Source organism: Lemur catta, chromosome 18 (genome assembly GCF_020740605.2).
Source record: "Lemur catta isolate mLemCat1 chromosome 18, mLemCat1.pri, whole genome shotgun sequence".
Taxonomy (NCBI): domain Eukaryota; kingdom Metazoa; phylum Chordata; class Mammalia; order Primates; family Lemuridae; genus Lemur; species Lemur catta.
Genome location: NC_059145.1, coordinates 26,744,304 through 26,768,875, shown reverse-complemented (window position 1 = coordinate 26,768,875; position 24,572 = coordinate 26,744,304). Strand labels below are relative to the sequence as shown.

Below are 24,572 nucleotides of genomic sequence, written 5' to 3'. Positions count from 1 at the left end.
CCCTGACCTCCACGCCGAGCTCTGACCCCGTGACAATGCTGCAGAAAGCTCTCACTTCATTAGCTTATTTATTCACTTCAATCGGCAGGCCCCGAGCACACAGGGGACAGGCAACCCTACACGGCACCTCCCGGAGCTGGGGCTTCCACTGCAGTGGGGACACCTCGGGCCCCTTCGCTAGGTTTGCAGGGGAGAAGTGGGGGAGGCCCTGCAGCCGTCTTTCATTCCATTTGCACCTTCAGCCCAACTGCACTGGCTGGCAAATCGCCCTTTTCCAAATCTACGATGAACACCAGGCTGGGAGGGGAAAGGGAGCCGGGAGCCACCCAGCGAGTTAAGTCGGTGTTTTGAATGTGCAATCCAAGCACTCAGCCTAAAGGGGACTCTGGGGCTGTTTTCCTTCCCCACTTGGTGCTGTTGGCTTTCCCATCTGCTCCCCACTAATTCCCTTCTCTCTTCTCTTTCCCTGGCTGTCACTCTCGAAAGGCATGGTACCTTTCTGCTTATCTAAGTCATGTGGTCTTTGCAACTCTTTTATCATAATTATGCAGCATTTAAAAATACTTAACCAATGCAGAAATGGAGAAGGAATAAATATCTTTCTAGTGTCCTAACTCCTTTCTGTGATGGGACATCTAATCGGTTATTTATAAAGTTTTATAATATGTCCAACCTTCCTTGTTAAGTGTTTTATATCATATACTGTTTAGAAAATAAAACTGAGTTACCATTAATTAAGTTGTGATGATATTTTTAGGCAACATCATCAAATCCTTTGTTAAAGGTGCTACATAAAAGAGGATCAAGGACCAGTATCCTCCAGACCTAGGGTTCTTAGGGGAGGGCCAGATGAACCCGTGGAAATAGTGTGCTGCATGTGGTGTGTTATGCTTTTTCTGGGGTGAGGGACCACAGGTTTCATCAATTATCAAGGGCAGTTAAAAGCCACAGGGTGAGCTGGGCACAGTGGCTCACACCTGTAATCCTAGTACTTTGGGAGGCTGAGGTGGGAGGATTTCTTGAGGCCAGGAGTTCAAGATCAGCCTGGGCAAAGTAGTGACACCCTGTCTCTACAAAAAAAAAAAAAAAAAGAAAGAAAGAAAGGAAAAGCAAAGAAAAATTAGCAGGGCGTGGTGGCATGCACCTGTAGTCCCAGCTACTTGGGAGGCTGAGGCAGGAGGATCCCTTGAGCACGGGAGTTCAAGGCTGCAGTGAGCTATTAACATCCACTGCACTCCAGCCTGGGTGACAGAGTGAGACCTTGTCTTTAAGAAATTTTTAAAAATTAAAAAAAAAAAATGCCACACTGCCTGCTCTGCCCTAATGTTCCCTGATGCTTTAAGCCACATGTTTTTCCTCTTTCCCTTTTTCCTGGAACTTTTCTGGGGAAAAGGCTCTTCTTGAAGAAATCCCAGAGACAGGAGACAACAAGTCCAGCCAGAGGCATTTAGAGCATCCTTGGGCCTTCCCTTCCAGTTGGCTCAAGACCGGGAAATGCTCTGTAAGCATTTCTTCCTTCTTCGGCTGCTGCTGTTCAAATGCCCGAAGGCCCAGTTGACGCCAGGCCAGGGGAGTGTACGGCTAGCCCGGGGCGTTCCGTGCATGCACGGATGGCAAACACACACTGTCTGTCCAAACTGTGGGTACCTTAGAGTGCCGAACCCAGCTCTTGCATGCGCTGACCTCAGTCCTTACTAACTTAAACAAGGCTACATGTTTGAGAAAGTCAAGTAACCCAAGAGCAAAAGCAGCCCACTGCCCATTTAGGTGGGGGACCCAGTGGGAGATAAGCATTTGCTAGGAAACTGAGCTCCAAATATGGTCAGGCTTTTTGCAGAGGCCTCTAGATCTCTGAAGAGAAGCTGGAAAGAACAGATGCTCTCAGCTAGCTGATATTAGCGTTGTGAAAATGTTGACTGTCTCTAGTTTCCTCAAACCATTTCAGAGCAGTTTTGAAGTGCAAGAAGCTCCTCTCTGGGGAAAGAAGCTCTTACCGTAGACTCTACGTGCCTTGGTGTATGTGCTTGGTCCCTCATAAGCATGTATTACTTTTCTAATTTGAAAATAACAGCAAAGCAAAATAAAACCATAAGAATGTGGGCTCCTTGCATTAGGGATATATAATACTTCAGGCCCCACTAGGGCAATGCATGCGTCAGCAGGGGTGACGGACCTCCTCCTTGCTGGTCTGGCCAAGGCCTCTTCAAATTCAGGAGGAGCAGAGCTCAGAGAAGAACACAAAGAACTCTCCAGGTAACCGAGGTCCCAGAAAGAAGGCATGTCTTCCTTTTCTGGAGGGAATTCTGGTGCCAGTTCCTCTGGGCAGGTCTCCCCTTGGAGGCTCTCTTCCCTGTGGTCCCTGTGTCTGTGCTTAGTCCTATGTCCAAGCCTCTAGCATTTGCCTATAAATGTGCAGATTTTTTAATTCATGATACACCTGAGAATTTCTGGAAATGTGGAGGGCTTTTTTTTTTTTTTTTTTTTTTAAATCTTCTTTCTGTCTCATCTTTTGGGGGTTAAGGTTATAGTAAAGCTATAGGATTAACAAGAGTCAAGTCTTAGAAAGAGATCAAAACTCTTTTAGCATAATGAAAGCACTGCAAAGAGATTAGGTAAAATGAGGCTGTCAATCTTGGCCAGGTGAAAGGTGTAGAAACTCCAGAAGGGAACCGAGCCAGAAGCCAGGAAGAGGAGGCTCCCAGAAGGCAGAAGGGTGAACAGTCACAGGGACAGAGACCTGAGGAGGGAGAGAGAGGGTAGACAGGAAGCCTGCTCCCCGAGTGAGAGCTGGGGATGTCTTTAGGTGGTAGCCCTGGGAACCAGAAGTTAGGGACCATGCCCAATGAGGACCAGGAGGGACAAATTGACAAGAAGAGAGGAGCCATCCCCAGGGGCCCTTCCCAGCCCTCCCCTGCCTTGGGACTGGGATGAGTTGGAACTTATGCCTCAAACCCAACATTGTGAACACTCATCTGGATTCCACATGCTCCTGGCTGGCCTAGAGTCAATCTCTTTCCTAATGATCCGCAGCAGGCTGGACTCCACTCTCTAAGGGTGTAGGGTACCATTCAGGGCATCCCAGGAACATTCAAGGGTAGAGGAGAGCAGGGTTTCTCAACCTCGGCACCACTGACATCTGGGCTGGATAATTCTGTGCTGTGGGACTGCCCTGTGCACTGTAGGATGTTCAGCATCATCCCTGGCCCCCACCCATGACATGCCAGTGGCAGTCCCCTCTTCTAGTTGTGACAATCAAATGTCTCCAGACATTGCCAAATGTCCCCACAGAGGATAAAAAATCACTGCAGTAGAGTGAAGGATGGGGAGAAATAGAAAAGTCTTTAGGACCAACTTTAGTCCAGAAAGAATTCAACACCCAACACACACAGCATCTAAATGCAAATATTCATCCCATTAAAATGCGAAATTGCTGCCCTGTCAAACTTTGAAGAGACCCTAGTGGTAGCAAGCACGTTACGTAAAAATCTTTAGCACGTTTGCTGTGAGCCAGATGCTTCCCTTTCAAATCTCTAAGTTCTTTCAACCAAATGGCAACTTGATTTGATGTTGTAGGTCTTTCAGTATTTGAGAATAATATGCATTTTTAAAATAACAATCATGCTATTGGCTGGGTGTGCTGGCTCATGCCTGTAAGCCCAGCACTTTGGGAGGCCAAGGTGGGAGGACAGCTAGAAACCAGGAGTTTAGGACCAGCCTGGGCAACATAGTGAGACCCCCATCTCTACAAAAAATTTAAAAAAAAATAAGAAAAATTAGCCTGCTATGGTGGTGCATACCTATAGTCCCAGCTACTTGGGAGGCCGAGGGAGGAGGATTGCTTGAGCCCAGGAGTTTGAGGCTGCGGGGAGTTATGATCGTGCCATTGCAGTCCAGCCTGGGTGACAGAGCGAGACCCTGTCTCTTTAAAAAAAATTGCACTATGGTAATTACTATTTGTTTGTTAGTAATAAAAGTGTCTGCGTCTATGTAGCCATTGTGTGCAGGATGATAAAAGAAAACGTAGACACTTGAGATTCTTTGGATATTACAGGAAACTATTCTGTTCCTCTGGAACAGAGGTTGTAAAATGGGCAACCCACATCTGGCTCATGAAAGTGGTCTGCTGTGTACAATGTTTTAAACAAAAATTTTGAGCCCACATTTTGAGGTTAGGAGATCTCACATAGAAGTCCAGACTTCTATCCTCTCTTGAAAAACAAGGTTTGGTAACACTGGACCCACGTTTCTGCATGGCCTCAGCTGGAGTGGAAGAGAGCCTGCTCTTTTACACAGCATGTGCTAGTTTGCCACAGTCCCAACCTCTCCCTATTGTCTCCCTGGCACTACGATATTTTCGTATACTTAACCTTCTTTAGGCACCTAAAGGTATCCTGTGAGTTTGCAACCACTGTAATATTAATATTTCCTTCCTTATAGCAACAGGACATCAAGGTGAATCACAGAATGTAGAGTTGAAGGGAGCTTAGAAACCATCTCATACATCTCCCCATCTCCCCCCACTTTGCACATGAGGGACTCTGGCCCAGGAAGGCTGAGGGACTTATCTGAGAACAGTTTTGCAGTGGCAGAACTGGAGGGTAAGTCCCTGTCTCCCACATTCCTGCCCTGTGGCCCTGAGGCCATGGCTGAGCTGAAGGCGGTTACAGACGCCCCGAGATGGTACCTCCGACCACTCTCCTGTGATCCAGACATACTCGCAGGGCTGCAAACTACAGCTCTCGAGGTCCGCAGGCCGCTTGCCCGTGTCACAGTGCATGCTGTGCACCTCGCTTTTGTGCTCATCCACGCACACCACCTTGCGGTACCTGGAGCCTTCGCCACAGGTCTTGGTGCACTGTTAAAGACAAAAAAATGGGAAGAATGACATATGACTTATTATGTCCTGTTACTGCAATTGCGTGTTTTCCTGTCTATACAGGGACTGTGAGATCCCTGAGAGCAGGATTGTCAGGAACTCCTTATTTCACCCCAGTTGCCTAATGACACCCTCCTGGCATTCAACGCTGAATGACGGAATGAAAGTGTGAATGAATGAATCTCAGGTTTGGAAAGGACCTTAAAGCCTGTTTCCTTCAAACACCTACTCAAACACTGACTCACTTTAAAACTTACAGCCAAACAGTCACCAAACTGATGCCTAAATACCTCTAGTGTTAGGGACATCGTACCTGCCCAGGTAGCCCATCTCATCTTATAACAACATGGAACTAAAAAAAATCTTCACAGATTCCAGCCCCTTGTCCTAATTTTCTATTCCAGAAGAGCATAAAAAACAAGTTTCCTTTCTCACAAGTAACCCCATTTAGGTGCTGAAGCAGAGCTTTCCTGCAGCCTTCTCTTTTCTTCCCCAGGTGAACTGTTTGTATCCTGGAGCACCCAGCAAATAGTCACCAAGTTCCTATTAAATGCCGGGCCTGGGTGAATTAGAGTGGACACAAATACCACATTCCCTGTTCTCAGAGAGGAACTTATATTTTAGTATCAAAGATAGACAATAAAGACAGCTAGGTAGTGAGATTTAGCAAGTATTACAATGTCCATTTTTCAGATGAAGAAACGAGGACTGTGAAAGCCTAAATCACACATCTCTTAGCAAAGTAGATGGAACAGATGTTTATTCCCAAGTCATGATAACAGACAGCAGGTGGTATGTTTTGTTCTAGGACCAATTCTATGCTGTTCACAAATTCCTTATCTTTTTTGCTTTAACCAACAAGCAAAACCCACCTTGAAAGTTTAACCTTAGTGATCTGTGTTGCTGAAGTTCACTCAAAGCCTGTTCTATCCAAAGCATGTGTGTCATCCAACATTTCAAGACTGCTAGACCACATGGGGAAGCCCCAGTGAGCTCACCAGAGCCTGTGCCAAGGACTGCTGCCACTGCATTTACAGCAGGGACTGCACACCCTGAGGCCCCAGGGCTTATCTGACTACTGTGATTTTTGTTGTGTTGTTAGCACATTGTCTTTTAAAATTTATAATTTTGGTCTCTTTACGGAGAGCCATTAGACTCCCCCTGCCCACCTTGGGCAGCCTTTTCTTTTATTACTCTGTGTCTTTTTGTTTTTGGTGATAAAAACATATAAAATTCACTATCTTAACCATTTTAAAGTGTACAATTCAGTAGCATTTAGTACATCTGCAGTGTTGTACAAACATTACTATCTAGCTCCATAACATTTTCATCACCCCAAAACTAAACCCTGTACCCATTAAGCAGCCACTCCTCCTTCCTTCCTTCCCCCAGCTTCTAGCAACCACCACTCTGCTTCCTTTCCCTATGGACTGGCCTATTCTGGGAATTTCATATGTATAGAATTGTCCAATGTGTGCCTTTTACTACCTGGCTTCCCTCACTCACTCAATGTTTTCAAGGCCCTTCCATATGGGAGCACGTATCAGTAGTTCATTCCCTTTTAAGGCTGGAATAATATTTCATCGCGTGGATATACCACATTTTGTTTATCCACTCAGTGAGGTGGAGGATATTTGGGTTGTTTCCCTTTTTGCTGTTTGCTGAATAGCTGCTATGAACATTCATGTACACACCTGAACATCTATCTGTTCTCCATTCTTTGGGGTCCATACCTAGGAGTGTAAATCCTGTAAAAGACATGGCATGTGCCGTGTCTTTTGTGAGCCACCTGTTCCTTTAGGAAGCAGAGGGATACGCTGGTATGTCCTCGTAGCCCCTCACCCCTTGCAAACTTGACTCAACATTTCTGCAGCTTGGGAAAAAACCTCAATACCTAGAACGTAGAGTCACTCATCATTTTTCTGGAGCACAAATAGGACTTGAAACCACCGTGAGGTGAGCACAGGGGAATAAGACCACTTCGAACTAATGCAGGAGGCTGGCTGGGCCTGGTTCCCTAGTGCAGACCTAGCTCAGCGGTTTTGGGGTTTTCTGTTCTCTTGAAGCATGCTGGGAACTATTGTGCTGTGATAATATTTTCATCAAAAACAAATGAATTAGAGGGCCACTGAATGTTAAAAACAAAACAAAAAGTTAGCCTGTGATTCCCTTTTGGCTATCGTGTATAGTGCTGCTATGAACATTCATGTACGAATCTGAACACCTGCATAGACACATGCAGAAGAAATACCTAACGACCCATACAAAAAGCAATTCCTTAGAAAATCAGGACTTAGGCAATTCAAAGAAGATCATAATTATGGAGAAGCTAAACCTGGACTAAACCTTCCAGCATCCTCTCTTGTTTTCACTAATGTACAAGGCTTTGATCCATGTTAATAAGTAACAGTTCAGGGCAGAAATGCAACGATTCCTAAATACTTCACGCCTGTTGCGTCTTTCTCCCTTGGTCTTGATGAATGGTTAACTACCATAAAAACCATTTTGCCAATGGTGGAAAAGGGAGCTGGGAAAATTTACCTTGAATATAACTTTGAGAAAAATTAAAAATTAAACTAAGTAAATAAGTGACCTGCCTAGTGCTTTGGAATTAGTCAACAGCAGCTTGGAAAAAAATCACATGGCAAGGGTTTTCCCCTGGAATCTTAAATCCTAACTAGGGCATGGGGGCTGGGTAATCAGAAAACAAATCCAGCCCATGCTGTCCGGTTTTAGCAGCTTTTGGTAATATCACTTCCTGAAAGCCCCTTTGATTTATGCTTTGAAAAACAGTCAGAAAGTTCAACTAGCCTCATTTTAATTTCCAAAGGTTTTCTCTTTTTTTTTTTTTTTTTTGAGACAGAGTCTCACTCTGTTGCCCCAGGTAGAGTGCAGTGGTGTTATCATAGCTCACAAGAACCTCAAACTCCTGGGCTCAAGCGATTCTCCTGCCTCAGCCTCCTCATTAGCTGAGACTACAGGCACACACCACTACACCTGGCTAATTTTTCTATTTTTTGTAGAGATGGGGTCTTACTCTTGCTCAGGCAGGTCTCGAACTCCTGACCTTAAGTGGTCCTCCCACCTTGGCCTCCCAGAGTGCTACAATTACAGGCATGAGCCAATGCCCCCAGCCGGTTTTCTCAAATTTCATTATGGCTTTTAGAAAAAAACCTCTAGTAAGTACATAAGTAACACCACCAGCCTCTTTGAATTTCATCACACACTATAATTCAGAAGGAAAATAATCACCTGGGTGGGCTAAAGTGGGTAGCTTGCCTGTTGCCCTGCAAGCTACATGTGCCTTTAAGTGTTCTGAAATTCATAGAGGGAAAAGAACTTTCTAAATTTGAGAGTGAGGAAGACCTAAAATAAGTTCTTAAGGTAATATTTTATTCAGCCAGATAGGTTGGCCACTGGGTGAGCCTAAAAAAGGATCATTTAATGCAATGGGTAGAAATTGTCTTTTCTTAAAGATTGTAATCAAGTTGCTTTACACTTCTAAATATATCTTTTGGTGCAATTCCCTAACCATGGAGGTAAGAAAATCACTTGATATTCACTCGCTCTACCTTTTAAGTTGCTGATTTTCTCCATGGATGAAAGAATTTGTCATTTCTAGTGCCAAATTACCACTGTGGGATAGTGGATGGACAGGCAAGTCACAGAACCAAATAGGGAACTTGACAGCACAGGGTTCCATGAGCTCTGTTATGTTCTCATGTGACAAGAAACAGCAATGGCAAATCTATTCCTCTACCACTGCTTTAAATAAAAACAACCCACCCCTGCCAAAAAGCAGTCCTTACCTCAAAGCTCATTTTAAAGTCAGCTATGTAGAATTAGGACATTTTTGTCCCCAAATGGTATCAATATATTTGCGAGAAAAAGGAGACAGAAATAATACTACGGAGATACTTTGTAACTCCATAAAGTCATTCAGTCTTTCAACTAATATTTCCAGTGGACCAGGTTCTGTGCTGGGCACTGGGACACAGCCCTGATGGCTTCCTACTCACCTTCTCTGCCTGTTATGACACCCAGGGTGGCAGCTACTCCCAGCTTCTGGTCCCATGTGTTAGGTCAGCTGGCTAACTGGTGACACTGGGGTTTAACACCTAGGGCTGCCTTATGCAGTTGCATAAGCAGATGGGGGCTTCAAAACAGAGTGTATAATTGAGTCAGAAGCCATCAGGGAGAGAAGAGGAAGAACAGAGGGAAATTCCCACAATGCTGGGGTTGGGGGTCTCAAGTGGCAGCGGATGAGAAGCAGAGTGAAGGAGGGCATGAATTAGCCAGGCAAGGAGGGAAAGGGGACATTCTCAGGAGGGGCCCAGAATGCATGGGGGCTGGAGGTGAGAAATGCCACGAGTGGAGAAGTGAGAGAGAGGAATGACCATAACATTTGGGGTCTTTTTGAGCAGATGTGAGGTTTGGGGTATTTATCTGTTTATTTATTTTTTAGAGACTGGGTCTCACTCTGTCACCCAGGCTGGAGTGCAGTGGCATGATCACAGCTCACTGGAACCTTGAACTCCTGGGCTCAAGTGATCCTCCTGTGTCAGCTTCCCAAATAGCTGGGACTACAGACACACCCAGCTAATTTTTAATTTTTTTGTAGACATGGGGGTCTCACTCTGTTGCCAAGTCTGATCTATAACTCCTGGCCCCAAGTGATCCTCCCACCTCAGCTTCCCAAAATTCTGGGAATACAGGCATGAGCCACCATGCCCAGCAAGGTGGGGTTTTTAGAGCATCCCTAATGCCTAGTGCCTGGCACTTTGCAGGTGATCACTAAATATTTGTGGAATAAATTAATGAGGAAGTAAGTGATAAAGAGTTAATATGCAGCCTTGTGCACACATCAAAACGTGATCACTCCCTGTTGTAAACATCATGAAAATCTTCTTAATTGACTGACCAAGAACCTGTGGCTCATTTCTAACTTTCCTCTGTTAAGGAGATGAACTTGGGAATCATTCTACAGCTGATCTCTATAAAAGTCCTCAGACTCCAAATATGTGTTCGAGTGGCCTAAGTCCCTGAACTGGGCCAAGCAGCACCAGGGCAGGCAGTTCTGCAAAGGCCAGACGTATCTGAGCACAGCTTGTCCATGGCATTGTGACAAGAAAATAAAACAGCTGTTCTTACAGGAAAAACAGAGTGTGCTTGACTGTTCTAAAAGTCATTTTAGGATGTCCTAATTCTAAAGCGTTAAAGAAAGAAGGCCATCAATTGGCAGGCATTGTTCTATGCCTTTCTCCTTCCTTTCTTCCTTCCTCCCTCCCTCCCTCCCTCTTTCTCTTCTTTCCTTCCCCCCATCCACCTTTTTGTCCCTCCATTTATTCATAGATTCATTCATTCAACAGGTGTCTTTGATGCTGTAGGTACCATATTAAATGCTGGGGAAAATTCTGGTGAACAAGCTTCCTAACCTCAAATAGCTGATCCAGGGGAGCCTGAAGGGTGGCTGTATTAGCAAGTGACCGCCCAATTTATTGGTGAACAAGGGCACTTTTGATCATAAAAGCAATAATAATTAATTAATAATTACACTGGGACTGCCCCAGGCAAGCAGAACGCGAGGCCACCCTCTTCCTGATTCCATCTATGAAGGTGGTTGCCCAGCTGTGGTCAACATGCCTTGTCGCTGGGGGACAGTCTGAGCAGGCTGCTGGCAGGCCTTGCATATATGGGGAACATAAAGGCTTTGATGGGGCTTCTCTCCCATCCAGCTGCCCTGGGCCTCACTCTGCCAATTTGGTGTCTCTCAAGGGCCTCCCATGGTGCTCCACCCACCCTTGCCCCCCAGGCCTCTCCCTCTTCAGACCGTCCCCTTGGGGAGCAGGTGGACGAGAAAGCACGTTTGCAGGAGGACGACCGTTGAGACTGCTTTCCTCATCGCTCACAGTCTTTTCTCTTTGTGAATGGTTAACCTCTAGGAAACTTCTCAAGTAGAGGCTCAGGTCAGGCTATCTTCTTAAGTCCTCTATTCTTAGAAGGAGTTTGACAGCAATATTTGAGTAAGGTTTTAAAAAGACCCATCTGCACAGCACATGCAAAGAAGTAAACTTTTAGGCGTATTTTGTATGATCAGAGAAGAGGAATTTCCTCAGTGCATATGTGGCAAGCTTTTTCCATTCTTTGGGATTTAGCAGGAATTATAAATGGAGCTTGCATTTTTGTGATTGGCTCTAGCATCTTCAAAAGCAGGCTAAAGCGTGCACAGCTTAGATCCATTCCTGAACACTCTCTCACTTTCTGCTCCTTGGAGCAGTTACACAGGGTTGAGTTTGGCATGGGATGCAGAGGGAGAGGGAGAAAGCAGGCAGTGGTAGGTCTGAAACGAGAATTACAAAGAGAATCAAGAGGTCACACGGAAGGGAGAGAGATGAGGCCCTCTTCTTCCTTTTATATCTGACACTGCCAATCCAAAAACCATAAGTGATGATAGATAACTATCTCCAATTTTCTCAGAGCAATTCTGCATAGTTATTTTATCCCCATTCTACAGATGATGAAACCAAGGCTCAGAGAAATTAAGGATGCTTGTTCTGAGTCACTTGGCTAATAGGTGGCAGTGCTGGGATATGAACAGATCTGCAGAATTTTACAGTCCCTGGGGTTCCCAATCACTTGTGTGGCTCAAATGCAATTAATTTGAACTGTCACTGCTTTAGGCATTCCTCCCTGCCACTGTCGGGTGGGAGTGAAAAAGTAAAGAAGAAAAACAAGTGAAAAGACTGAGTAGATGGAGAGGGTGAGTTTCCTAAAGACAAGAAATGTCTGCAAACAACAGAAATAATCCATCAGGAGCAAGGGACGGGGGACAGGGCTTGGTGGCTGGGTCCCCATGGGGTAGAGAAATCAGCTGTAGTATCTCACGATGATTTAAGAGAACAAACTTAGCATCAAGTCTTGCTTCTTCCATTTGTTAGGTGCTAGGTAGGTGACAATTGGACAAAGGACATCAACTCTCTGGACCTCAGTTTTCTCGCCTGCCCAATGGGATGATATTAATACCCACTTTGTCTAGCGGTTAAATAGATCAGGTGAAGTTGTGAACATAAAGTACTCAGCACCATGCCCGGGGTGCAGTATAACTGCTCCCCAAACTGTACCCTTTCCCTGTCTTATTCACTGTCTCTGCACCTTAAACAGCATGAACTTTCTTTTTCATTCCAACACCAGTGGACACAGTTTTGCTCTCTAATTCTCTTTCTCCCCTTTTCTACGATTTACTCTTCTGATCTGGAAACAGAGGCTACCTCCTACTAATGTCTTACCTTCCTAGGCAGACTTTTCCCCCTGGACACACTTAGTGTTTTCTTTTACCAAACATTAACTTGGAGTGGGGCAAAAACAAGTCCAGTCTTTTTCTGAGTCGACTAAGCAGTTTCTTTAGATTCTATCAGTTTTCTTTTTTTAATGTTGGAAATCCTTCACGAATTAATCAGGGTTTCATACAAGTGCCCATCTTCTACCTGACAGCCAAAGTCGTAGAAAGAGGAAGAATACAGAGTAGGTGCTACCTAAAGCCTGCCTTGTGGCTATTTAAACTAATACAGAATGACCAAGTCTGGATACACATATTTAAAATATTCCTTCCAACTCCCCCTCCTTCTGCGAAAGTTATCTGTATGCATTTGGCCCAAGGCCTGTTAAAGTTTTTTTTTTTTTTTTGGAGACAGGAGATAGCCAGACTCGGAACACTGAGGAACACAGACAGACGTAGGAACTGCTTAAAAACAAGGAGCTCTCCCACTCTTGTCAGTGCAAACGCTGGAGTCCCTCAGTGAACCTTTTGGGAGACAGCCAGCATTGTCACCGTGCTCGGTGGCTTCTCTGGCTTCACAGGGAACAGATGCGATGATAGCAAGGGGGCTGCGTGAAATGCCCGGCAGGTGCCCCCTTCGTGGCTGTACTTACTTCTTGCCATTCCTCTGCCCTCCAAGTGTAGAGAGGACACGGTGGGCCTTGGCAGGCGCGTTCCGGCTCCGGTCTGGCGTGCGGGTTGCACTCGGTCTCTCTGGCGACTTTGTGTGTTCCGATCTGACAGCCCACATGCCGCTGCTGCACGCCTCGGCCACAGGACACGGAGCACTAAGAAGACAGAGGACGTAAGTGGGAGCTTCGGCTCATTTATTTTTTTGTGGGGGGAGTGTGGGGGGTTGTCAGGTCATAGAGGAGGGGAATGCACTCCTAATCCAATGACTTTCATAGCGATCACATCACTTTCTCATTTCCAATGAAAGGGACCCCACATAATGACTTAAATCTGGAAACTCACCGCCCATCAATGCTGCAGAGTGAAGCAGGGACTCAAGTTTGGACGAATCTCTAAAGTTAATAAAACTCTCAGAGGACTGAAGAGGTTGGTAGAGATCATTATGAAACATTTTAGCACAACCCAGAAATAGTGCTGTCATGTGAAACGAAAATTCTAAATGATTTCTATCCTGGAGGATTTGAGGTTCTTGAAAACTGGAGACACAGCACTATACAGGAAGAATTTCTTGGCAGATTAAAAGCACAACCCAAAGAGAGTAAACTACTGAAGATTTTAAGCCCTTATAAGTAGAATTATTTTCTCTAGTCTCTTCCTTTTCTTGCTCCTATTCCTGGAGATAGGGGAATTTTTTTTTTTCAACCCTGGAATTCACTAAAGTATTTGTGTCTATTTACAACCTCAGATGAATATATGAAGAATAAAAGCTGACAAGGAAAAACCATTTCCTCGGGCTTAATGTTTTCAGCCCTTGAAAAATACTGTTAATCATGCTGAAAGATTTTGTTGACCAAGTTGCAAAACACCATATTAAATCTGCAATTAACTTTCCTCTAAATTAATTTTTTAATGGTTTCCTCATTGCTGGGTTTCATAATCTCACTTATGGGCAAGGCCAAGAATTATTGTCTTTATTAAGGTTTTGACAGTCAGAAATTAAAGGCAACATTTGGAAAGAATGGCATATTATTACACTTAGCTATTAAAAATTATTTCCAAATTTTAGTGATAGCCCAGCCTCCAGTAATTTTTCTTGTGTTCAGAAAACAAGTTTAACATACATTAAAGCCATATTGACAAGAGGAAATCTTAAAGAATAGAATCACGCCTTTTTAAACTAGAAAGAAATTCTTGTCCAATTAACCTGCCGCAGCATTCAGTTCTCTCTGAGGCTAATGGAAATTTACTATCAAGAATCACACCCAGATGGATTTTGCTGAATATTAATTTTCTCTCCGTTTCAGATTTTAAGAAAATAGGTGATTCTATTTAGAAGGTAGCTTGGGAAATCATATTGTTCTAGATGAATCTATGCCAGGGAGGAGGCCCATATGTTCACATCAAAGCTAGCTGAACAGAAGAAAATATTTTGGATCAACATAGCTACTATTGTTTGGGTTTAATTGTATTAACTGGATTGAATGAGTTTGTGAACCACAAGAGACCAGACTTTTAAAGTCATTATGTCCTGGGTGTAATGGGAGAGTTCCTGAACACAAGCGATGATCCTATCTACAGAGAATGGCCATTTAATGCTCATTAGAGCTACATGAATAATATTTCCCATCGATTACACTGGAAAAGGATGAACTGTAACATGGTAGAGTTACCACGCCAGTGACAGAAATATTCAAACATCATCAACAACAGCAAACCACCACCACACCTAAAAGCCCTTTGGCTATTTGAATTCGGATTCTTAAATATAAAAGGGTACATTTCTGGAACAATGTATTGGTATCCAAATAGAAATACAAAGAAAGAATAACAGTAGTGCAAACAAATTTGAGTTTGGCATAGGGCTGACATATATTCAAAATCTCACAATGTTTTAATAACCCCAAGAAAAATGAAAACATGTTAAAGACTTTTAGAGCATATAATACTTTTCAGCTTATTAAGGAAATGAAACCTCTTTTTGATGCTATTGTTACTGAATAAATGACTTGTGGTTCAAGGACTGCAAGGTATTAAGAGCCATAAGTGTCCAACATTTAAAAAATCACTTCCTACAATGTCCAGTAATTTTCCAAAAGACAAATTAAGACACAGGAAGGGTTCAATTATACAATATGTTGTTCTGGCTTCTGATTTTCACAAGGTCAAAGCCAGCTTTGAAATAACACATTCAAAAATTTCGACCTGACTTAAATGCACAAGCAAGGTACAAACCCTGCCTTTCTGAATAATGCATCCATGGTAATCTTTGCTCAGAATGAGGTGCACTGCATCAGAGTTAGTCCTCTGTGTTCAACTCTTCTTTCTGTGCTGTCTCAAGGGAGGCAACAGTTTGCATGCAGAGCCAGCCAGGCTTGCTTGGAGAGTTCCAAGAGATTTGTGCAGAAACCCCATGAATAAAACAGCATCAGAAAGACATCTGTGACCCTGGAGGTAGTAATGGTAGTGATGGTGGTGATGGTGTGTGTGTGTGTGTACGTGTGTGTGTGAGTGAATTTAATTTTTATTGTTCTGTTCAGTACACTTTTTAGTTAGTTTGCAGAAGAAAATGTCTGAGCAACCTCTATTAATGTGCCCCTCCCCCAGCCATCATTCTAGTGTGGCCGTCTATTTGTACAGGTTTGAAAATAGATGCTTTCAGTTCTGAACTACTGAGCTGGGAGCTGTTTCACCGCTCTTTACTCCCCGCTGTGCAATGCTAGTATGCAGAGCTCACCAACTTAAAAGAGGAACCTGGTGCTTATTTCCATAGGTAGAAGGGATCTCGATGGAACTTCTGATGTTCGGGAAATCATAACATACACTTGAAAACCTGGGAAGAGCTTTACATACTTCTAGTATTACTGCTGAAATTATGGTGATGACACTCAAGCAGGGACTACCTTGAAGAATAACTGTATAAACTGACTATTATAAATAGTAATAATAGTAAACTTTTACTAAGCACTTACTATATGTCAGGCTCTACACTAGGGTTTCTAGGCCAAAAAATGCTTTGTTGTGGGGGCTGTCCTGTGCATTGTAGGAAGTTTAGCAGCATCCTTGGTTTGTACTCACTAGATGCCAATTGCATTCCCCTTCAGCCCTGAAGTTATGACAACCAAAACTGTCTCTAAATGTCCCATGGGGTACAAAATCACCCCCAGTGAGAGCTTAGCTCTATGCTAAGCATTTTCTGTAAAATATATTTTAAACTTCCTAATAAACCTTTTAGGTAGGTGCTCCACAAATAAATAAAACAGAGATAATCACCCTAGCTCAAGCAAAAACAAAAACAAAAAAACAAAGTAAAATTTCTCTTAGACGACGTAGCATAGCTACTGTTGATTAGAATTTGGCTCCTAGTTTTTCAATATGGTGCCAGTATGATGTGGTCTTTTGAAGTCTATCAGTGAGGAGTGTGGGTGAGAAGCCTGTATTCAAACAATGCAATACCAATGCTCACAGTTCAAATAAAAACAAAATAAATGGATAAAGTCTAGTTTTTATCACTGATCATGTGTATGTGGTTTCCCCAATTTCTCATAGAACACAAGCCACACATTTGCCATTAAACACTCGAAGAACACTTCAGAATCAGACACCACAACTAAGCTGCTCTCATTGTAACTTTAAGAAAAGTCGTAACCAGGAAGGGCTGGTAGATTCATAATGCAATTTGCCAGTTTCCATTTTGGCATTAAGCACTGAAGATCTTTTAAAAATTAATTCTTATTTCATCGAATCTAAGACAACACTGATTACAGACACACCACTATACTTTGTATCACTAAGAAAGAAAACAGGGCTGTTAAGTAAATCATGACACTCCTGTGTGTGTGGCCCATCCTCGCCTCAAAAGTGTAGAACTATGAGCAAGACCTGCATTTCAGGGATGATGGGGGCATTCATTATGGGTGAATAATGAAGTGTGACTATCATTCTAATCTGATCATTTATTCTCTTTATTTCTGATCTTTATTTAAAACAATACCTTTCTATAGGAATAGGGTAAGTTTAAAAAACTTTACTCTGGAATGCTTTTGTATTGTAGGAATTCCAAGTCTTCATATTTATCAATCTGATTCAAGAATCTGATGAGTTTTGTCTTAAAATTTCAGGGGCATCCTTAGTTCTTAATCAAAAACACAGCTAAACAAATTGAACATAAATTTTTGAGGGAAAAAAAAAAAACCTTTAAGACTTTATTGAGGCTACCCTCCTGCCCCACCAAAAAATAAACCTTATTTCCTTTACAAATTCAATATTTCAAAAGATGTAGAAATGAAACATTCCATTTTAAACCTCAAAACACCAATTTTGGGGTAGGGGCTGAAGGTCGGCATGGCTACAGCAATCTCCTGTCCTAATATTCTACATGTCTTATTATCATCAGACATTTTGACATGATGAGAAATTACACTAATTATTCTTCCTACCTTGGAGACAGGATAACTGGACTATATAGCTGCAAGCAGAAAACAGAAGGACCAGATATAAAATCTTCCAAATATTGTTGCAAAAGGACAATCATTACTCTTGCTTAATATCGCTGCCTTCGGGATACTGCTGTTTACCACCCAATCATGGGTAAGCCAATAATCTTTAATGACGCAGATCATCTATCTCCATCCACCATTGGGTCTGATTATTTGCAGGTACACTTCTAAATTGTACAAATCAAATTTTACCCATGCAGCACCCCGTCTTGCCTGCTTTTATAATTCATTTCTACAAATCAAACCAGGACATTATAAAGCTGGCCACAGACCATTACATAACTGTGTTTACTTGCATTTTCTACAAAGGTGACTTGACTTTTTGAAGCAATGTTTTGAACAGGTGTGGGTTTTTTTTTTTCTGGGGAGGCATTCTGATAATCCTATTACCTTATGTTCACAAAACCCCCCAGGGTTTAAATCTAATCATCCCAGCTTTGTAAGCAATTTTAGGCTTCCCATCAAGATCACAAGATGCTGGATTAAAACTCACTCTGTGTTTACCAATAAAGAACAAAAGATTTTTTTTTAATTGTCTTTTCTTGTGGATAAATTGGCCTTTAAAATGAGCATCATTTACATGCTCTGAACTTAATATTCAGAGGGAATACAAACAGTTAAGTAGAGGCCGAGGAACATAAAGAAAAATAACAGAGCATGAATGTCTACAGGAGGACAAGCTAATTAGTGTGGTATCTTAAATAATGTTAGCTGCAGGCTTTGACATGAATCGAACAGCTCCAAAAATAAAAGGGCTGGAAGCCAACAGATGACAATGGTCACTTACAGAAACCATGAGGAAGGATGACCCAGTATGAAATACTGTCTTGACTGTGCTCCCTTAAGGAAGCCAGAGGAGGAACTAGCTCTGGCTGGGCACAGATTCTTTGATTGTAAAACGAAAACAAACACACAAACACAAACCCATGCTTCATTATGATGAAGGCCTTCAGAGGGATGAGGCTACCGGCTGGGGAATGGTGCACCACGTTTTATGTTTCTGTGACACAGACTATGGCGGGAGGAATGGACGATCATGATGCCAGCTCAGGACAGTTAAGAAAAATTCAGGTTTCTGGAGGAATTTTCCATTAGTCATGTTGAAATGGAGGATTCCCAAATCCTCTCCATGTTAACATAGCTGTGTTCCCGGCTCTGGAACAATCAATTCTAGATAGGTGCTGCCCACCTTGAACCTAGTTTCCCACCAATTCTCAGCAATTATCTGCATGATGCTTCACTGCATGGAAGCACTGGAAATTCAGCAAAACCTCATTGAATCAGATCAATGGAGAGAAGGATCAGCATTAAATAAGGAATATTTTAAAAGAAATTGTGCCTCATTACTTTGAAGTTAGCACCTTCCACCAGGCTGAGAAAATGTACGAGTGTGGAGTTATGAGATTACTCTAAGGACTAGCTATGAATGGCTTTAGTTCACATACCCAGTGTTTATAGATAAACAGAAGCTTTTAAAGTTCCTGTTTCAAATTCAACAGGGAAACTCTCACACTGAGTTCCTGACTAGCTTAGGAAATGTTTAGAATTAGGGGAGTCTAATTGTAATCAGTATCTTGGGTACTCACCCTCTCTTCCCCATCTCATACACGCATCACACTCATCCAAACAAAATATTACTCTTGAGAGTCTATTAGATTCAAGACCCCTGAAAAGCACTTGGCATTCATTATTGTATTAAATCTTCATAAGAACCATATGAAGTAGGCTCAGTGAGGTTAAACAAATCACCCCAGGTCACATGGCTAGAAAATGACAGAGAACTCTCCCTTCTGTCCCTCACCTCTGTTGTAAACAAGGAAATGGGCGGAGAAATATTTTCTAACACTTTCTACAGACAGCCTTTTCTTCGAGAACATCCAAGGTAAATTCAGACTCACTCCCTGCCAGGTGACTATGGTCAGCTTGAGTGCAATATGAATTAGTGGTTTTCTACGTGGCGACTAATAATGCAATAGCATCAGTGAAGCATTGAGGGGCCCTCTGTGCTAGGTCTGACACCAATTACCTCTTAGAATTCATCCTCAGAACCATCGAATTAGAGATATTTTCCAAAGCTCCAAGGGCTGAAGGCACTTGCCCAAGGTTGCACAGTTAGTAAGTATCCTGACTACTTAGGTAAAGATTCCTCCCTCCCGGTCCCCGAGCTGCCCTCTGTAAAACCAAGACCATGCAGAGAAACACAAGTGAACACGCTGGTGTCAGCCGCGTGGCCGCAGGTAAGGAAGCAGTCGGGAGAGGAGAAGCAATGCTCACCTGACTCCAAGCGCCAGCCTTCCATTTAGGGCATCTTCCTCCTCGGCACTTTCTGTGCCCATGTGGCTTAGGAAGGTGTTTACAGTAATCACTCTCTAAATGGCTTCCATCTTTTGCCATGCAGTAAACATTTCGTTGTTTATGCCCTCGACCACAAGAGACAGAACACTGCAATATAAAGCAATGGCAAGGTTGTTGTTGTTTTTTAATCACATGGAGTTTGATAAAAAAAAAAAAAACCTGCGTTGTGAGATGTTAAGACAATGCCTAACAAGTTACCGTTCCCCTCTTTTACAGCACCATTTTGGATTGTATCTCAAGGCTCAATAGGGAAGAAAGATGGCACTGGGGAAAAAATGTCCGTGGCATTATAGCAGCAATCCTGTATGGCATTTTGGCTCACTCAACGGTGTGGGTAAATCCTGATAATTTAGCCAAAAAACAAAAACAAAAACAAAAAAACAGGCTCATGAATTAAGGAGGTCCTTACTATGAAATAGTAAGATATTTCTTCAACAGAATGCCTTGTGATTCACCGATTGGGATAAAGGTGCACAATTAAATGATTTAAGGAAACTCTTCAACCATTTTCCAGAGGAAAAGCTCTCGTTTCCCCAGTCCATCGGGAAGAGGTGAAAAAGGCACGTTAGAAACTGAAAGGTAAGCTGGCAGGTAAGTCCGTGCCAATTTCGGGAGGGAGGCATTACCTTTCAACTTTGATCTGCAGGTTCACTGAACTGTTTTAAATGTGACCTTGTCTGACCACATCTAAGAAACTTGACTTTGATTTCAGATTAGGTTTCTCAGGAAGGTTTAGGAATCAAAGTGCCCATGGAATCAGGACAAAAATTTGATATGACAGCTTCTTGTAGAACAGGCAAGAGGCTGGCCCCAGTGAGTGCACCGAGATATGCAACGTCCATTGCCTCATTAGCGATTACAGAAGTCATTACCACTTGGATCCTAAGCTGCTGGCTCGGGTTTTCAAGACACATTATTTCCCAGTATAATGTTCTTGCTTTTTAGAGGGAAACGGGTTTAAGAATGAAGAACAAAATGTGAAAACGCAATGAAAACAGATTTCAAGTGTCACTTCCTTCTATTCAATATTTTTTATATCCCCCATTAACTTTGTGATTTTTGTTAACTGAAATTACCAGCATGCCCTTTTACGCCTAATATATAAATAGCACCACGTAAAACATGTAGCCTAATGTTAATTCAACCACTATTACCAAGCGTGCTCAAAGTTACACCATTCATAAATGTGCCCCAGATGTTTTTCTTGTAGAGACAAACCATTATTAAAACTTCAATAGTAGCTGATAGGGAAATTTAAAATATATACATTAATACATTTGGCTTTAACTTTTTCACTTTAGGAGGTAGAAACATTGCTGTTTTCATTTGAACTCTCATCTTATGAATATTATGATGTGGTGTAGTCATTCTGAAAATCTTAATAGAGTTTACAGTATGGAAGGAAAGAGCCAAAATAAAAATATCCGTCATTCACCCTAAAGTGTTTTGATGTATATAAAGACTTTGGGATATAACTATAAAAGGCTTTTAGAATGAGGTTCCTAGATGTATTCTACAAATCTCTGAGAGTGGTCTAATGACTTGCACACAGATAATCCCTATTATGAGTGACCAATTTTAATATTTTAAAATGTTACTTTGACATGAAGATAAGGGCACAATTAGAATTTGGGATGAGCTCATTTGTTTATTAAACATTTTTTTTTTTTTTTAGAGACAGAGTCTTGCTCTGTCACCCTGGGTAGAGTACAGTGGCATCATCGTAGCTCACTGCAACTTCAGACTCCTAGGCTCAAGCGATCCTCCCGCCTCAGTCTCCCAAGTATCTGAGACTATAGGCATGCACCACCATGCCTGGCTTATTTTTCTATTTTTAGTAGAGACAGGGTCTCGCTCTTGCTCAGGCTCATCTTGAACTCCTGAGTTCAAACAATCCTCCCACCTCAGCTTCCCAGAGTGCTAATACTACAGACACCAGCCAGCATACCCAGCCTATTTATTCAACATTCATTGAGCACCTACTATGTTCCAGAAATTATACAAAATACTAGGAATATAGTGGTGAACAAAACTCACATAGTCTCTGCCCTCATGGAGCTTACAGATCAGTGAGGGAAACTGACATTAATTAAATGATGACAAACATAGCCTGGGCAGGGTGGCTCACACCTTAATCCTAGCACTTTGGGAGCCCAAGGCAGGAGGATAGCTTGAGTCCAGGAGTTGGAGGTTGTGGTGAGCTATGATATTGCACCCTTGCACTGTAGTCTGGGTGACAGAGCAAGAACCTGTCTCTTAAGAAAAAAAAATATGTATGTGTGTATACATACATGCACACATAGTGATTATTCATTGAGATGAGTCGTATGAAACAAACAGGCTGGAATGGTTTCATTCCAGGAAGAGGGCTCCCTGAAACAGGCATTCCCTGGGGTCAGACCAGCAGAGCTCACAGGCCATAATAATGAGTTTGGATTTCATTCTGCACGAGATAGAAAATCACAGAAGAGTTTTAAGTTAAAGTAAGACATGGTCTGAATTTTGTTTCAAAAATTTTACTTTGTGTACTGAGTGCAGATTGCATGGGAATAAGAAAACTGCTCAGGAAGCTGCGATGTTTGTCCAAGCAAGAAGCAGTGGTGGCTTGGGTTAGGGTGAAGAACATCCGGGTCAGGGAAGTTGGTGGGTTTAAGGTTTGTATTGTGCTTTTTAGGTAGAAATGACAGTTCGGCTGCGGGATGGAGACGAAAGGGTAATACCAGGGATGACTTTTTAGGTTTCTGGTTTGGGCAACTGGACAGATGGTCCTAACACTTACAGAGATGGGGAATAATGGAAGAAACAGCACTGAGAGTCAAAGATATATTTATTTCTAGGAAATGGGTTGGACTTAAAGAGTATGGAATCACAGGTGGTAACGCTTGCTTGATTAGGAGGAAGAAACATAGCTGTATTAGAGTAATCAAATGAACAAGTGAAGACTTAAAGTAAGTCTATCTGTAGGGACAGTCATTTCGATACACAAACAGTCCAAACAAGCAGCCCCTAATATGGAGAGCAAAAAGAGAGTTGATGGAAATACTAATTTAGTAATCAGCCGTGGTCATTAGAAGATACAGCTTAAAAGCAGGCAATTTATAGAGGCAGAATTAGAAAAGGCACAACACATTTATTATATGCCAGACACTGCCTAAAGACTTTATATACATTATCTCATTTAATCACCCAATAACCCAATGAAACTCAATAACAGAGACAGGTACTGTTATTGGAGACAATCGGTCTTTTCAAAATGGCCTAACCACAATACTTTATGTACTGCTTCCGACATGAGTCCAGCACAAGTGGGTACGTATCCATTGGAACAGTAACAGCGTAATGAAAAACAGTTAAATTATTGACAACTTCACTGATAATTTATCTGAGGTGCAGCCAACATCTGTTGTTAATGAAATGAAGTAATTTTTCAATATGATGCCTTAAAATCTTTTAAATATCTTTTTAATATCTGGATTAGCTGCATCCTACCCATTCCTACGTGTATTTTTCTTATTTGGGGACTTGAATGAGATTGACTTGGAAAAAAGAATGCAAAACTTTTAGCACGACTCACCGCACATACTGTTTGCCTAACATTGTTAAGATCTAAAAGCGATTAGGAAATTCTCAAGGTATCTAATCTGATAGCAAACACTCTTCATTTAATGCTAACTTACCAATGAAGAAAAGCAGCCGCTCAAATCTAACAGGTTTATTAATGGATCTATTATGACTTCATCAAGGAGCTGTCATTTTGACAATCAAACACAAGCTTCAGCTTTTATATTCTAAGGGAAATTTCCATCTGATCTTTTCCAGTCTTTTCCCAGGCATTAACTTTTACATCAACGTGCGTCACTGAGATATAATAGTTAAATTTAGTGCGTCATCTAGTACTCGTTATTTACTGGCTACATATCTGACAGTTTTTGCTCTCGGGAACGTTTTAATTCCTTAAATTTGCAGCTGAAATAGCCTCCTACTTTTCCAATAGGACTCTTTTCTCTTGGGAAAAAAAAACCAACTTGTGTAAGAGCATGATTTTTCTCCCTGCTTTGAGCAAGACTCTCAAACAATGTAATCTCTGCTTGTTACTTAGAAACGCCAAGGTCAGCATCCCAAGTGTGTGGGCTTTCAGGCTTTTGTTTCTGTGAGGCCGTTTGAAGGGGATGTTGGAATGTGGAGCTTTGTTCAGATGTTGTGTTAACACTTTCCACTGACTAAGGTCTAAGAGTTTAAAATCCTTGCATTTCGACTCATCTGGTGGAAACAAAGTCAAAGACGTGGGCAGTTTGTTCTTAACCTCTACTGAAGGTCTGCTCTCTCTCGAGCAGTAGTTCTGGATATGGTGCAGGTGGATTTGGGTCTGGTTTGCTTTCCTGGTTTTAGAGGTACCCTGCATCAATCCTCTCACTCATACGGAGGGGCATGTACTCTCAGCCACCGAGAAACCAGCAAACAACCCTGTTGTGTCTGCCTGGATGAGAAGCACCACAGACCTAAAAAGAATAAGATCTGCAGAGTTGCTGAGGCTGCTGAGGACCCGGGCATCCAGATGAAGATGGAGTTCCACATCTGGTAAAGATACCATAAGGACCCAAGAAGGAACAAGAAGGAGAAGGTGGAGGTCAGGGATGCACCTGGAATCTGGCCAGAACGAAGCTTCTGGGTGGGGCTGGAAGATGCTGGGGCTTAGAGAAAGCACTGGACGGGGAGGGGTGGGGACCAGGCCGCCTGAGCTGCAGCAGATGCTGCACATGTGTGAGTTAATGGATGGTCCAGAGGAGGCAGCCCTACCACAGTGTCTGGGCACAGTGCTATGTAGCAAGGTGATCCCCATGTCCAAGCCGTCTGTGCAGATGAGATTCTGTACATACTAAATGTGCAGTGGGGGATG

General features: G+C 42.5%; 1 protein-coding gene across 8 annotated transcripts in view; it reads right to left on the bottom strand.

Moving 5' to 3' along the window:
- ADAMTS9 (ADAM metallopeptidase with thrombospondin type 1 motif 9) overlaps window positions 1-24,572 on the bottom strand; it is a 160,982-nt gene that overhangs the window by 22,979 nt on the left and 113,431 nt on the right. For all 8 annotated transcript variants that reach the window (XR_006729929.1, XM_045530877.1, XM_045530874.1 and 5 more), the window contains 3 exons: window positions 19,595-19,762; window positions 12,806-12,979; window positions 4,685-4,855 (listed from right to left, as the gene is read on the bottom strand). Coding sequence is in view for 7 of the 8 variants with exons in the window: in XM_045530877.1 (XP_045386833.1) it covers window positions 4,685-4,855; window positions 12,806-12,979; window positions 19,595-19,762 (513 nt within the window). In the remaining variant the exon portion in view is untranslated. The remainder of the gene's footprint in view (window positions 1-4,684; window positions 4,856-12,805; window positions 12,980-19,594; window positions 19,763-24,572) is intronic.